This window comes from Eublepharis macularius, chromosome 3 (assembly GCF_028583425.1).
Source record: "Eublepharis macularius isolate TG4126 chromosome 3, MPM_Emac_v1.0, whole genome shotgun sequence".
NCBI lineage: Eukaryota > Metazoa > Chordata > Lepidosauria > Squamata > Eublepharidae > Eublepharis > Eublepharis macularius.
This window is the reverse complement of record NC_072792.1, coordinates 73,481,631-73,493,685: the sequence shown is the minus strand read 5'-3', so window position 1 is coordinate 73,493,685 and position 12,055 is coordinate 73,481,631. Positions and strand designations below refer to the sequence as shown.

The 12,055-nt window shown below is 40.5% G+C and overlaps 1 protein-coding gene across 1 annotated transcript in view; it reads right to left on the bottom strand.

Annotated features, from left to right (window-relative positions):
* Positions 1 to 331: 331 nt before the first annotated feature.
* Positions 332 to 12,055, bottom strand: part of C3HXorf58 (chromosome 3 CXorf58 homolog) — a 33,067-nt gene continuing 21,343 nt past the window's right edge. Inside the window, exons 7-8 of the mRNA XM_054973485.1 lie at positions 1,402 to 1,543; positions 332 to 1,038 (exon numbers count right to left, since the gene is read on the bottom strand). Coding sequence (XP_054829460.1) covers positions 868 to 1,038; positions 1,402 to 1,543 — 313 coding nt within the window. The 3' untranslated portion in view covers positions 332 to 867. The remainder of the gene's footprint in view (positions 1,039 to 1,401; positions 1,544 to 12,055) is intronic.

Below are 12,055 nucleotides of genomic sequence, written 5' to 3'. Positions count from 1 at the left end.
CCCAAATTGATTTTTAAAAAATCTTCCAGTTGAATGGCTAAAATATTTCCTAACTTCACTGTGTGTGCTGTAGCAAGTTAACATACTTTGTTGATTCAAATATATACCTTGACTCCAGGGTGCATATTGAGATATTTGTCTAATAATGTCCCCAGGGCTTCTAGGAAATTCTAAAATTTAAGGTTTGCCTCAACTTTTAAAAAGCATTTTTCTTCCCTTTTTTGTTCACAGGTTAACTACTTCCATGCTGTGATGCGTAATGTCCAGACACGCACATGTGCTCATAAGTTGTAAACTGAAAGAGGTGTACAAAGTGTACATAAAGGAAATGTAAATAAAATATTTTTAATCTTTATTATATTTTGCCTTATGGTTTAGGTTTACTATACACAAACCATGTTGGTCTAACTGGGAAAAGATGAAATGCTAACATTAGACAACTGGACAAAATCTAGCCAAAGTTAAGCCCTTACTAGGCATACTGGTTTTAATTGAAGAGATTGAAGGATGTACTTCACTGTTTCCCATTAGAACTTGTCATTTAAAAGTGCATAGCTTTTGACCATTATTGATCTAAGGTTTTATAGAATTATTTCACAGCACAGAGTATTATATCATTACAGCATTTTAAAATAGAAAAACTACGGTTGTAGTCTGTCATATTAAGGAGAATGCATCTTTCTACTGAGTTCAGTGGATACCAGTTTAAGCCCTTTCCCCCTTTGGAGTATATTGCATTTATGTTCTGTCAGGACTCTGTTTGCATTGTGGCCAAGATAACTGCATAAGGGCAATTTTATCTGCTTTTCTACTACAGTAGCCCCTGTGTAATTTCAAATGGGGAACTTTTTCATTAAAAAAACACATTTAGTCATCTCCAGTATCTTCACCCAGTGATTTAGACCAGGCAAAAAGCTTTGCTGCCTCTTTCTCCCATTCTTCCTCCACAAATAGAGTTTGGTTAACTGTGCCTTCCTGTAATGGAATTTTAGCTTCTTGATGACCTGTTAAAGGAGTTGAAATATCCAGCTTCTGTTCCTGAATAACAAAATATGAAGTGTATTAATAAAAATTTACAGTGCTGGAGTTAGCTTCCCGTTGTCTTCCCCTCTCCCCCTTAAAAGCCTTATATGTTGCTTTGCACAATTAATGCAAAGTTAGTGGTGTAGACTGAGGATACTTTTTTTGACCAGATCAATGAAGTTATGCATTTTTTTTTCAATCGAGTATCTCAAAAAATTAAGCAAACAGGCTCACTATAACCCCATACAAAATAGTCTATATCTGTAGATGTATGAAAAAATAAGCATAACAAAATCCAGAGTGAGAAAATATCTCATTACAATCCTTGTGGACATAGCAAAGTTGTTCTGAAGAGTCAGTGGATTTGTAAATACCTACCTTTTTTTCTTTATTGAGTTTATAAGCCTTCCTCATTTTTGCAATCTTCTGCCGAGCTTGATAAGAGCAACGCTCAGATGTGGTTGCTGACCGTCGGTCTAATCCCAGTGGGCTGGCCATTGCAGGATGTGGTGTTACAAATCTAGAAGAGAGCCAGTGTTTTGAACCCTTTCTCATGGAACTCAGAGGCTAGCAGGTTTAGTGTGAAAGTGACTACTCTTTTCCCTGCTTGAAAGTCCATCTTGCTACTGCCATTTAATTCTGTTTCTACAATGAAATCTAAAGAAGCCTCCCACACACATTTTAAAGAAAACAAATTCCCAAATACACACAATGCTTAGCTCCCACTAATCTCCCAATGATTTTTATAAGACTTAGAACTTTTTAGCTTTAACATTGTGTTTCTCAGATTATTTCTAGGGCACTTTCCAATTTTGTTGTTTATAAAGAATAGTTTGGACTTACATTTCCATCTGATACCTGAAGAAGTATTAGGTCTATGCTGTAGAACTTAAAAAACCCATTTATTACCTTTTGTTTTCAGCTAAGGAAGCATAATGATTCCCTTCAATAGTCTTTCCTCACCGATTTTGGTAACAAAAAAAAGACTAAAGCAAACTTCTATGACATCCCTACTGAGACCAGGATGTCTTGTTCTTTTCAAAACACTACCTCTAAGGAATTGCGTCTATCTGCTTAGCACTGTATAACAATCATGATTAAAATGATGCTCTTATGTGTCTGTGCTCCATTATGGCAATAATTGTGATACTTGATAAAAAGTGTTGTCTCATGGGTGATGTTAATATTATTAAACCTGTTATGTGAGCTTTAAGTGGTAAAGTATCAGTGGCAATTTTGAGCAGTTCAGTAATAACAGTAGCAATTTAACTGTGGCAACCCATATACATGTCTTTACTTTGCAAAATTCTCAGGTCCATTAGAGTTAGTTTGTCCTGAAATTAATGTGTTCTTCCTATGTGGTTAGTCCAAGGATACAATCTACCCGGGAACAAAGAAAGATGTCCCTGGTGGTATGTGAAAATGTGGAAGACCGGGTGAGAGGAAGGTAGGAAAGCAGGGGAAGGAGTCCCTAGCAGAGTAAGGAAGAGTGGGCAGGCTATAAGAAGCTGGAGGACTGTGTGGCTGGCTGAGAGCAAGGAAGGAGATTGGAGCTAAGAAGTGGGGACAGAAAACCTTATTTTATTTTAAAAGTATCTTATTTGTATTATTTGGAAATATTTGGGGATCGTCAGCAGTTTAAAGGTCACAGCAGCTTTTAACTCATTGCAGGTTTCCTGGGCAACAGGAGCAAGGGGGGAAAGAGGCAGCTGTTGGGCAAATGGCCCTGAGTTCTGCCAGGATTCTGTGACTAACACTGGTTCTATTGGGCTGGCAACAGTGTCTCTGGATTCAGTTGGTTCTACTGGGACTATCTGATTCTGTGTTCATTCTGTTGTTGTCACATTGGCCCTGAGTTCTGCATCGCCTCTATGATTGTCACTGATTCTGTTGAGCTTGTAGTGGTGTCTCTGGCTTTAGTTGATACTGTCAGGATTCTCTGGTTTGGCATAGGTTCTTATGAGATTTTCTAGTTTGATGTCAGTCCTGTTGGTCTTGGTGTTACATTAAAGGGGGTCTCTTTATGAGTTGGGGGAATTAGCCTACAAGGAGATGCTTCAAAGGGGGGGGGGTAACTGCGAGATCTTCCACCAATGTACACCAGGATCATTCCCTTAGAGAACTCTCTGACTAAAACCACCTTGGTGTTCAACGGGAATGGTTTTTATTAACAGAGAACTAAAAAGTAAGCATAAAGAAAATGCACACAGCATACACACAGGGCTAACTAAGACAACAGTGAGGAAATGGGAAAGCAGTTTCAGGGAGGATTATAGTTGCCTGTCTTGAAGAGGAAGGTTCCATGGAGGCAGCAGCAAAGACAAGCAGCATTTCACGGAGAAAAGGGAGGAGGGCTTAGACATATCTGAGGGTGCATGCATGGGTTCAGAACACACACACACACACACTGAGTACATGGCAGGGCAATCCAGTTATACTGTGGAATGTATTTGGGAGCATGATTGCATCTTGCTTATGCATATCTAGGCAAAACTATAGGTGAAAATTGTGATTGATGACACATGATTTCTGGAGAGGAGGGGCTATCAGATCCCTAGTTTTGACTAGGAAGGAGGGAGGAGGAAAATCAAAAGGGTGTGGATTAGATATTCAGGAACTCCTGGAAGACCTTTTTGTCTTAAATCTTTGCACATCTCAGGTGTGGGGCTGACAGTCTCAGTGTGAGGGTTTGCCTGCTAACATTGGTTGGTTCTTTTTGCATTGGGAGGCTTTTAGCCAGTGTGGCTGCTCTTGTGTATTTGGCTAAGGCTCTTAGGCTTCTATCTTGCCCCTGGAAAAAACACTAGATTTTCCCTCCATAAGAAACAATGGAGAATAGCTGGGGGCACCTTGTGTAGAAGCCCATAAAATTTGATCTCTTGACCCAATTGACTTAAAACTTGGGGGGGGGGGTCTTTAGTAAACATGTAGCAGTAGCGCTACTGCAATTTTGATGTAGTTTGCTTGAAAAATGGCTCCTCTGCCCCCCTGGAAAAATTCCCCTAAAGGGAATAATGGAACCAAATAATTTTGGATTCCTGAAAAAATCTGACTATTAAACCAGAATTTTGAACCTGGATATTAGGAATAGTCATATATACCCTAATTTGAAAAATACTGATAATGCACATCCCTAAACCCAACTCAGAATGGTGGCGGTTCAGGGCCTTTATATTCATTTATCTGGCTATTGGCAGATTGTGTCTGGATCCTTGTGGAATATCTGTATGTCTAATGGTATTGGCTGAGACTTCTTGTGGCATGATTCATGTGGCTAGAGGCTGCTGGTGAAAGACATGTTGGGGCTCTTGTGGGGGAAATGTGGCTAATATTCAGCCAGAGCAAATACTGACGGATCAGGAAATGAGCTATCCTGCCCAGGTTAGTATTTGGCTAGTTTATGGAGAAGCCTGAACTGTGAGGGATATTTTGGTGATATGGAAGTCTGGATTTATACCTGCAGTGTGTGTAGCGGGGGGAGGGGGACTTGGAGAGCCACAAAATGAGTTCAATTAGATTTTTGTCAGTTCTCATGATAATCCATATAGTTCATTTTGCAACCACATTTGTTGAACACAGGCTGATCACAATTCTCTGGTTTAATATTAAAAAACATTCAGCACTTGGGGTTACGCCCAGCTTAAGGATCTAGGGGAGCTCCAACCCATGGTTGCCAGTGCAAAGAGGTCTTGGGGTAACATTGGTGATGTGTCAAGATTGACCGAGATGTTAATTGGAATCCTATACTCCATTGTGGCTGGAGGGAGGCAGATATCTGGGGACTTTTGGTGGCTTTTGTAGAACTGTTTTTGTTTTTTGCTCTTTTTCCTAGGTATAACTTTTATGTTGTTGCAGGAGATAGAAAGAAGCCCTGAGCAAGCTTGGGACTTCTCCTAAAGAGTATTCATCCTTTCCCACACACCCAACTTTGTCTAGTTTGTCCTCCATTGTAGGAATGGCTCCGCTTGTGTAATTATTTTGCTGATGGTAACATCTTGCCAGCACAAAAATGTCGATGTAATTTTTTTCTAGTGTAGCACTATTCTCTTGGTGGGTGGGAGCAACTGGAAATAACCCAATCCCACCCAGTAGGTATAATTTGAAGCCAGGATTTTTGTGATGCTTGGAGCCTATATAGTTAGCTAAACAATTTTTGCCATTGACGTCAGTCCATCAATATATCTAATTATTAACGAGACCAAGTTTGTGGATACTTAAAAGCCGGAGATTGGAGCCATGAACAGACAAGTCAGACCTTTCTACAAACTTGAGAATTCCCCAGGTTTGCAGAAAAATTTGAAACCTTAAAAATGGAGGGGGGGTAGAACCCCACTAAAAGTAATATAAGCAGTGCCTGTAGCTTTAAGAAATGAATGTCCTCCGCAGTTGTTACTAGTGAACCACAAATCCTTCAAGCCTTGGTTTCTATCAATAAAAGGCAGGGGGGAGGGGACAGGATCATTTCCAGGCCTGCTTTGGTCTTTAGCGGAGGACTTTGTGGGTCAGGCCTGACAGCAACCACCACGCAACTTGATACCACCTGACTTGCATGACTCACCCAGGCCCAGCTGCTTGCTACTGTTCAACAGCAGCCACCCTATGAATGCTGGTGTGGTATAGTGGCTAGAGTTTAGAGTAAGATTTAGAAGACCCAAGTTCAAGTCATTAGCCTAACATGGAAGCTCACTGGGTGGCCTTGAGCCAGTTACACAATCTCAGCCTAACTTACCTCGAAGAGCTGTAGTGAGGATAAAATAGAGTAGAAGAGAATGGTGTTAGCAGGTTTGGGTTCCCATCGGGAAGAAAGATGGGGGGCAGATAAAAAGTAGGTTGGTGGGTGTAAAGGAGAAAAGAAGCAGGGAAAGGTGAGGATAGGGGGGTTGCCAGGAGGAGGGGGGAAAGGGAATATGTGGAGAAGTGGATCCAGGGGAAAGGGATCGGCCTGCTGCAAGTCCTTGTGGATTCCCCAATGTGCAGCTGGGTCTGGTTTTGTGGCCAGCATCACACAACTGGGCCACAGTTTTCTAGGACAGAGGCTGCCAGGAGGAGGGAAGGAGGGAAAACTGAATACGGGAGCAGATAAAATAGGTTGGCTGGTGGGTGGGAAGGAGAGAAGAAAGCAAGAAAAGAGAGACTATAGGAGCTTTCATGGAAAGGGAAAGAGGAAATAGCAAGCAAGAAGAAATGATATAGCTCCCATAAGTCCTTGCAGATCCCTCACTTATGAAAAACTAAATTCCTTGAGAATAAAGGCATTGTGATGTTTGCAGGTCTGCAATCTCCACTGTGATCTGTTTGTTAAATACCAAATCAATTTTCTAGCAATTTATTGCAACAGAAAAATCAGGAAAAATGAGAGGCCAGTCAGGACATCTGCTGCCCAACAAAAATACGCAAGCCAGAACAAATATGTACAGCAATGGAACAATCTCAGGAGAAAGAAATAGGAGTACAGCCATTCACCATTAAGGTTTCACAGGAGACACTTTACATAAACAATTACTAGAGTGATACTAAACACACTATTAACTTGTTGAGATCAAAATAACAGAGTAATAATAACATCATAACATCCAATTTATATACCACCCTTCAGGACAATTTAACATCCACTCAGAGCGGTTTACGAAGTATATTATTATTATCCCCACAACAATCTCACCCTGTGAGGTTGGTGGGGCTGACCCAAGGTCACCCAGCTGGCTTCAATTGGAGGAGTGGGGAATCAAACCCACTTCTCCAGATTACAGTCCCACTGCTCTTAACCACTACACCAAACTGGGTCTCCAGTTCAGTAGCCTGAACTATTCACCTACAGTTCTCAGTTAGAGAAATACATGCATACCTATATTCAGAAAGGCCGAACGCCACGTTAATATAAACACATTCCATTTTATCTCCGTCATGCACACATGCCAGTTATTTAGATACTGATATTAAGGTCAGCTTGTTTTAACTGTCTTTCCTACAAATCTTGGGAGGATACCCATCCTGTTTGAAGGAGATGGTGCCTCAGTTTAATGGTGAGAACACTTGTTAAGTGGCTGATTGTAAGTTCTGTCAGTTTAGAAAAACTTGCCCAGTGATGTGAACGGTTGTCAAACCATTGCTACTCAAGCCTCTGAAAACAATTTTTTCTGGCTTTTGAAAAGGTAGGTGAGTGCATATCATTCAGTTGACCTGAAGTATCTTAACCACATAATTCCTTGTGCTATTAGAAATGAATTCTCACCAGTCATCCCAAGTCTACCTTTCTCAAGTAACGATAGAATCACAATTGATGTTACTGGTAATTCATGAATGAGTTTTGAGAACTGAGTATTGTTCAAATAGCTAAAACTAGTCCAACTGGTCTTTATATTCCATTTAGAAAACTTTAATATACTTCAAGAAAAGGTTTCTTTTTTCCCGTCACAACAAATCTTAACGTGTAGTGGTCTGGAGGCATATAAACTTTTTTATACAATGACATCAGTTCACCTCATTAGGTTGGTATGATCTGATGCAGATGAGCTATGAGCTATGATGCAGATGAGCTATTATGAATTTTACAGACCCACTCTGGCACAACCTGGGTCTCTTACATAAAAAACTGACAATATTTAGAACCAAAGGATAAAATTAGTTTGGCCAAAACTCTTGACCAAAGGACATGGTTATGTACAGAGAGCAGGTGATTGATAAAAATGGAGACATGAACAATAGACTCCAATCTCAAATGGAAGTTCAAAAGCCATTGAGTTTTAGATTAAAGACATCTTGTCTGTCTTGTCTTTAATAAAGTGAATCTCTGACTTCCACCGCTCCTGTGATCAGCTGAAATTGCTTAGCTGCTCTATTCGTTTCTCCTGTGTGTGTGGTAATATCTGCTGGCTGAAAATGGGTCTGTAAGGAAAAGACAGTATGCTGCAGGAACATAAGAAAATGTAATGGAAACCTATTATATGCAATCCCAGATTCCACAGTACATGATTATAATGCATGGTAATGCATATCATCCTGTTCCAACCTCTAGGCTAGGTGTCTACTAAGTCTCGAAATGCTTGTCCATCACAAAGTACAGAGTTAACAGTGATTTCTAAACAAACTGGCAAAATGTCTTTCATTAAGAATTTCCTTTCAGAAAACAAAATATCTCCAAAACTTTTAAAAAACTTTTATTAACCAAAACAAAACACACAAAATATACAATACTCCGATACCCATAATATCTTAAAAACTTAAAACAAAAAAAACAAAGGGGAAACAACAAACTTTTAAGTTCAATTAATTAAAAAACACATCGTAATCCTTCCTATTTGGGATAACATTATTACACTTTAACTATTCTAATACCATATTCCACCCCTCTTCATGACTAGCTTTCCACATATTTATGACATTTTCCTCAATATATCTCCAAAACTTTTAAAGTAAATGACATGTATTAAAAGATAAGTGGGACTGTCCTCTGCCTCTGCAGCCTATTAAACCCACAGACATTTTGTTTCAGAGATCACCAGACCCTCAGGAACAGCATGTCTGGAGTGGGAGGGGGGGAATTCGACAGAAACAGATGCTCCCTCTTCTGGAGACTTGACTTCCCTTAATTTTGGGATGCTTTCTACATCCTGATGAAATAAACAGAACAGTGGGTAAGACACTGGGTTCCAGGAAACTGCTGGTTCAAATCTTGCCTCTGCTATAGGCAAACCACGCTATTTCAGACTTTCATCTGTAATATGAGGATAATAAACCTTTACAGGGTTAAAATAAGGATTAATGAAAATACATGAAATTCTTCAAACAAAAGCTAAATATAATTTGTCCTTTTAAAATCAGACTTACAAAAAAAATCTTTTTTAAAAGGGGAAAAAATGTGTTTTCTAGCAAGTCAGTTTACATTCAGGTAAGGGTTCCACATTACCCAATGATCTCACACAACCACTGTTAAGAATACATGTGCTTTGTTAACAATGGTTGTGTGAGATCATTGGGTAATTTGGAACCCTTACCTGAATGTAAACTGACTTGCTAGAAAACACATTTTTTCCCAAAGCACATTGTTAAGAATACATGTGCTTTGGATTCGGTTTCGTTTTCCTGGCCATGTCGGATGCTCCTCTCCGCAGGTCCGGGAGGAAGTGCCCGAACAGCCTGACCGGGTGGTTGACCTGTGAGGGTTAACCCCCAGGACTCCCAGTGAGGGGGCCAGGGTCCGGGAAGAGCCCCCTGAAGTCGACGCACGGGGTAAATTGCCCGTTTGCTCCAACGGAGGCCGGCAGACTTGCGCAGCACATCACATGCTGCCGGGCCATGGAGAACGGCAACAAGCAGATTTAAGGCGAAAACCTGTAAGTAGCGAATCCCTTCTGTCATTCCAAGCGTATGCGAAGGATTGGTGGGAGTTGAAGCTAAGAAGGCTCGGATATCTTCCCCTTCATTGAGTTTTGAAACTTAGTTGGCGGACTCCCCCCCCCCCTAAGATGGCGACGAAAAAGCAGAGCCTGGCTGTGGGCAAATCTGTCTCGGCTGCATTGCAGGGGAAAGGAGAGTCTCTTGAAGAGGTGGTTAAACGGTTGATCGTTGAAGCTATGAAGCCCTTTGTTGATAAGCTAAATGAAATCGGTCAAAGGGTTGACACAATTGAGAACGAAGTGAAAACCATTAAAGACGTAGCATCTGGGGCAGAGCAGTCTGCTCGGGAAAACGCAGGACTCATGAGAGCTACAAACAAAGAAGTAAAGCTTTTGGAGAATCAACTGATAGGGCTACAAGTGGAGCGTGCTCAGACGGTATTGCGTCTTCAGAATGTAAAGGAGGAGGAAAATGAAAATTTAAAGGATTTGGTGTCGGAACTTTTGGCGTTATCCGCAAAGGCAACTAAAGAAGAGTTAAAAAGCGATATTTTGGAAGTCCACCGGACATCTTCAAAATATGCAACAAAGCGTCAGCTGCCTTGCGAGATTATTATTGATTTTTCATCTAAGAAGACTTGGGACACCATCTTATATAATTCATATAATGTGGACTTGGACTTTCTGGGTAACAAGGTTAAGATATTGAAGGACGTTCCATTTCTAGCTCAGAAAAGAAGATTCAAATACAAAAGGTTTGCAGCTCTTCTGAGGAAGCGTGAAATAAAATACAAATGGTTATTTCCGGAAGGCATCTGGTTCAGTTATAAAGATCAAGCCTACAAGATAACATCAGATGCACAACTGAGGGACTTTGTATTTAATCATCAAGAGTTTCAGCAAGGAGAAAATCCAGAATCTGAAGGGGGGAGGGGGCAGTGAGTGCAGCTACTATAGCTGTTCAGAGAGAGCTGCGACCGAGACGCGGGGGGGGGGGGGGAGAAGACCTGATCCTGACTGTAGTTTGTATTTTATAAGGTCTACCAATCTAATGGCATATTAGAAAGTTTAACTTTAAATAACTGTATTATGAAGGGAATGCAAGACTTGTAGTTGTAGTTGTAGTGTGTGTTTTTTGTATGTTGTTCCTTTCCTTTCTCCTTGTTCTCCCTTTTTCCCTTTTGTAGTTTTTTGAGTTTAGTAATTAAAAAATAAAAATCTATAAAAAAAAAGAATACATGTGCTTTGGTATCTGTTTGAGGTGAACAAGCTTTTTGCAAACCAGTGCAACAGCAAAAACATAGCAGCCAGCACCATGAAGCTGCCTCATAGCTCAGTGGGAAATAGCAATGAAATAGGAAGTAGAGGCATGAGTTCAAGTCCCATACCTGGGAACTGCTGAGATGACCTCTATAGCATAGGTTCTTAACCAGGGGTGATTTCACTCCCAAAGGGTGATTGAAGAGAGTTCCCGGCGTGATTGAGAAGGTGCTGGGATCTGTTGAAGATTTTTGAATATCAAAGCCAATCCAAATTGAGACAAAAAGCATTCATTTCATTGAACTAGACTTGTAACAATTGGTTACTAGGGCAACCCCTACCTGGGCCTCTAGTTATCTAGTAATTAGGCCCAGGCTGGGATTGCCCCACTAATCAATTATTACTAGATGTTTTCTGCCCGGGACTTGAAGATTAGTTGAATTCTGTTGCTCATGTTTGTTCTGTATAGTTATTCCAGTACAGTTACTTGTGTTGAAACCCTGTTGTAGACTGAGCGGATCCATGGCTAGCAGAGAAACCCCAGCCTTTCATACCCTATTGTATTGTTTACTGAATGTCTCTGTCAATGACCGTATTGACTTATACTGTGTAATCCACTTTGCGCCTCAGTGAGAAAGGCAGGCTATAAATAACTTAAATAAATCATAGCAGGGAAGAATCAGAAATATTCAGAATACTTGAAATTTGGATTCATTAGTTCAGCCAATCTGGATGGAACAGAAAAGCCGCAATGTGTTCTGTGCGGTAAAGTCTTCTACAATGATACCACGAAGCCTTCAACAAACCTTTGTGAACACCTAGAAAAAAACACTCTAAATGTTCTCAAGACATCCTTGATGTTTTTAAGCAGAAGGCAGCTCTTTCCCAGTCATTGGGAATGATGCAAGAACTGGGATTTTTTATCACCACAGATGCCATCTCTGGAGGGATCTTACAAGGTTGCTTACCTCACTGCAAAAAATAAGACTTCATACAAGTGGTGAAACTTTTATTAAGCCATGTGCCTTGGAAATGATTGGTTTGTGGAAATCAGCAGAGAAAACTTGTTGCAGATTCCACTGTCGTATGATGTCATTTGTTCTTGAATTACCAACATGTCAGCTGATGTTTTGAGCCAAGTGGTAGTTGAACTAAAAAACACTGACTTTCTCATTGTCTTGCAGATTGATGAAACCACAGATGAGGCTCAGTTCAATCAACTTCTGGTTTTCATTGGGTATGTCAGAGATTCTTCAATCAAAGAGGGAATTTTTTATTTTGTCAGCCTCTGAATCCTACCCACAAGGGCTTTCACTGTGTTCAATATAGCGAGGTTTTGTGGATAGCATCAGCTGGAACCTGGGGTCAATTTGTACTGATGCTGTACCTTTAGTGCTAAGAAAAAAAATGGATTTGCCTCATTTGTAACAACGGAC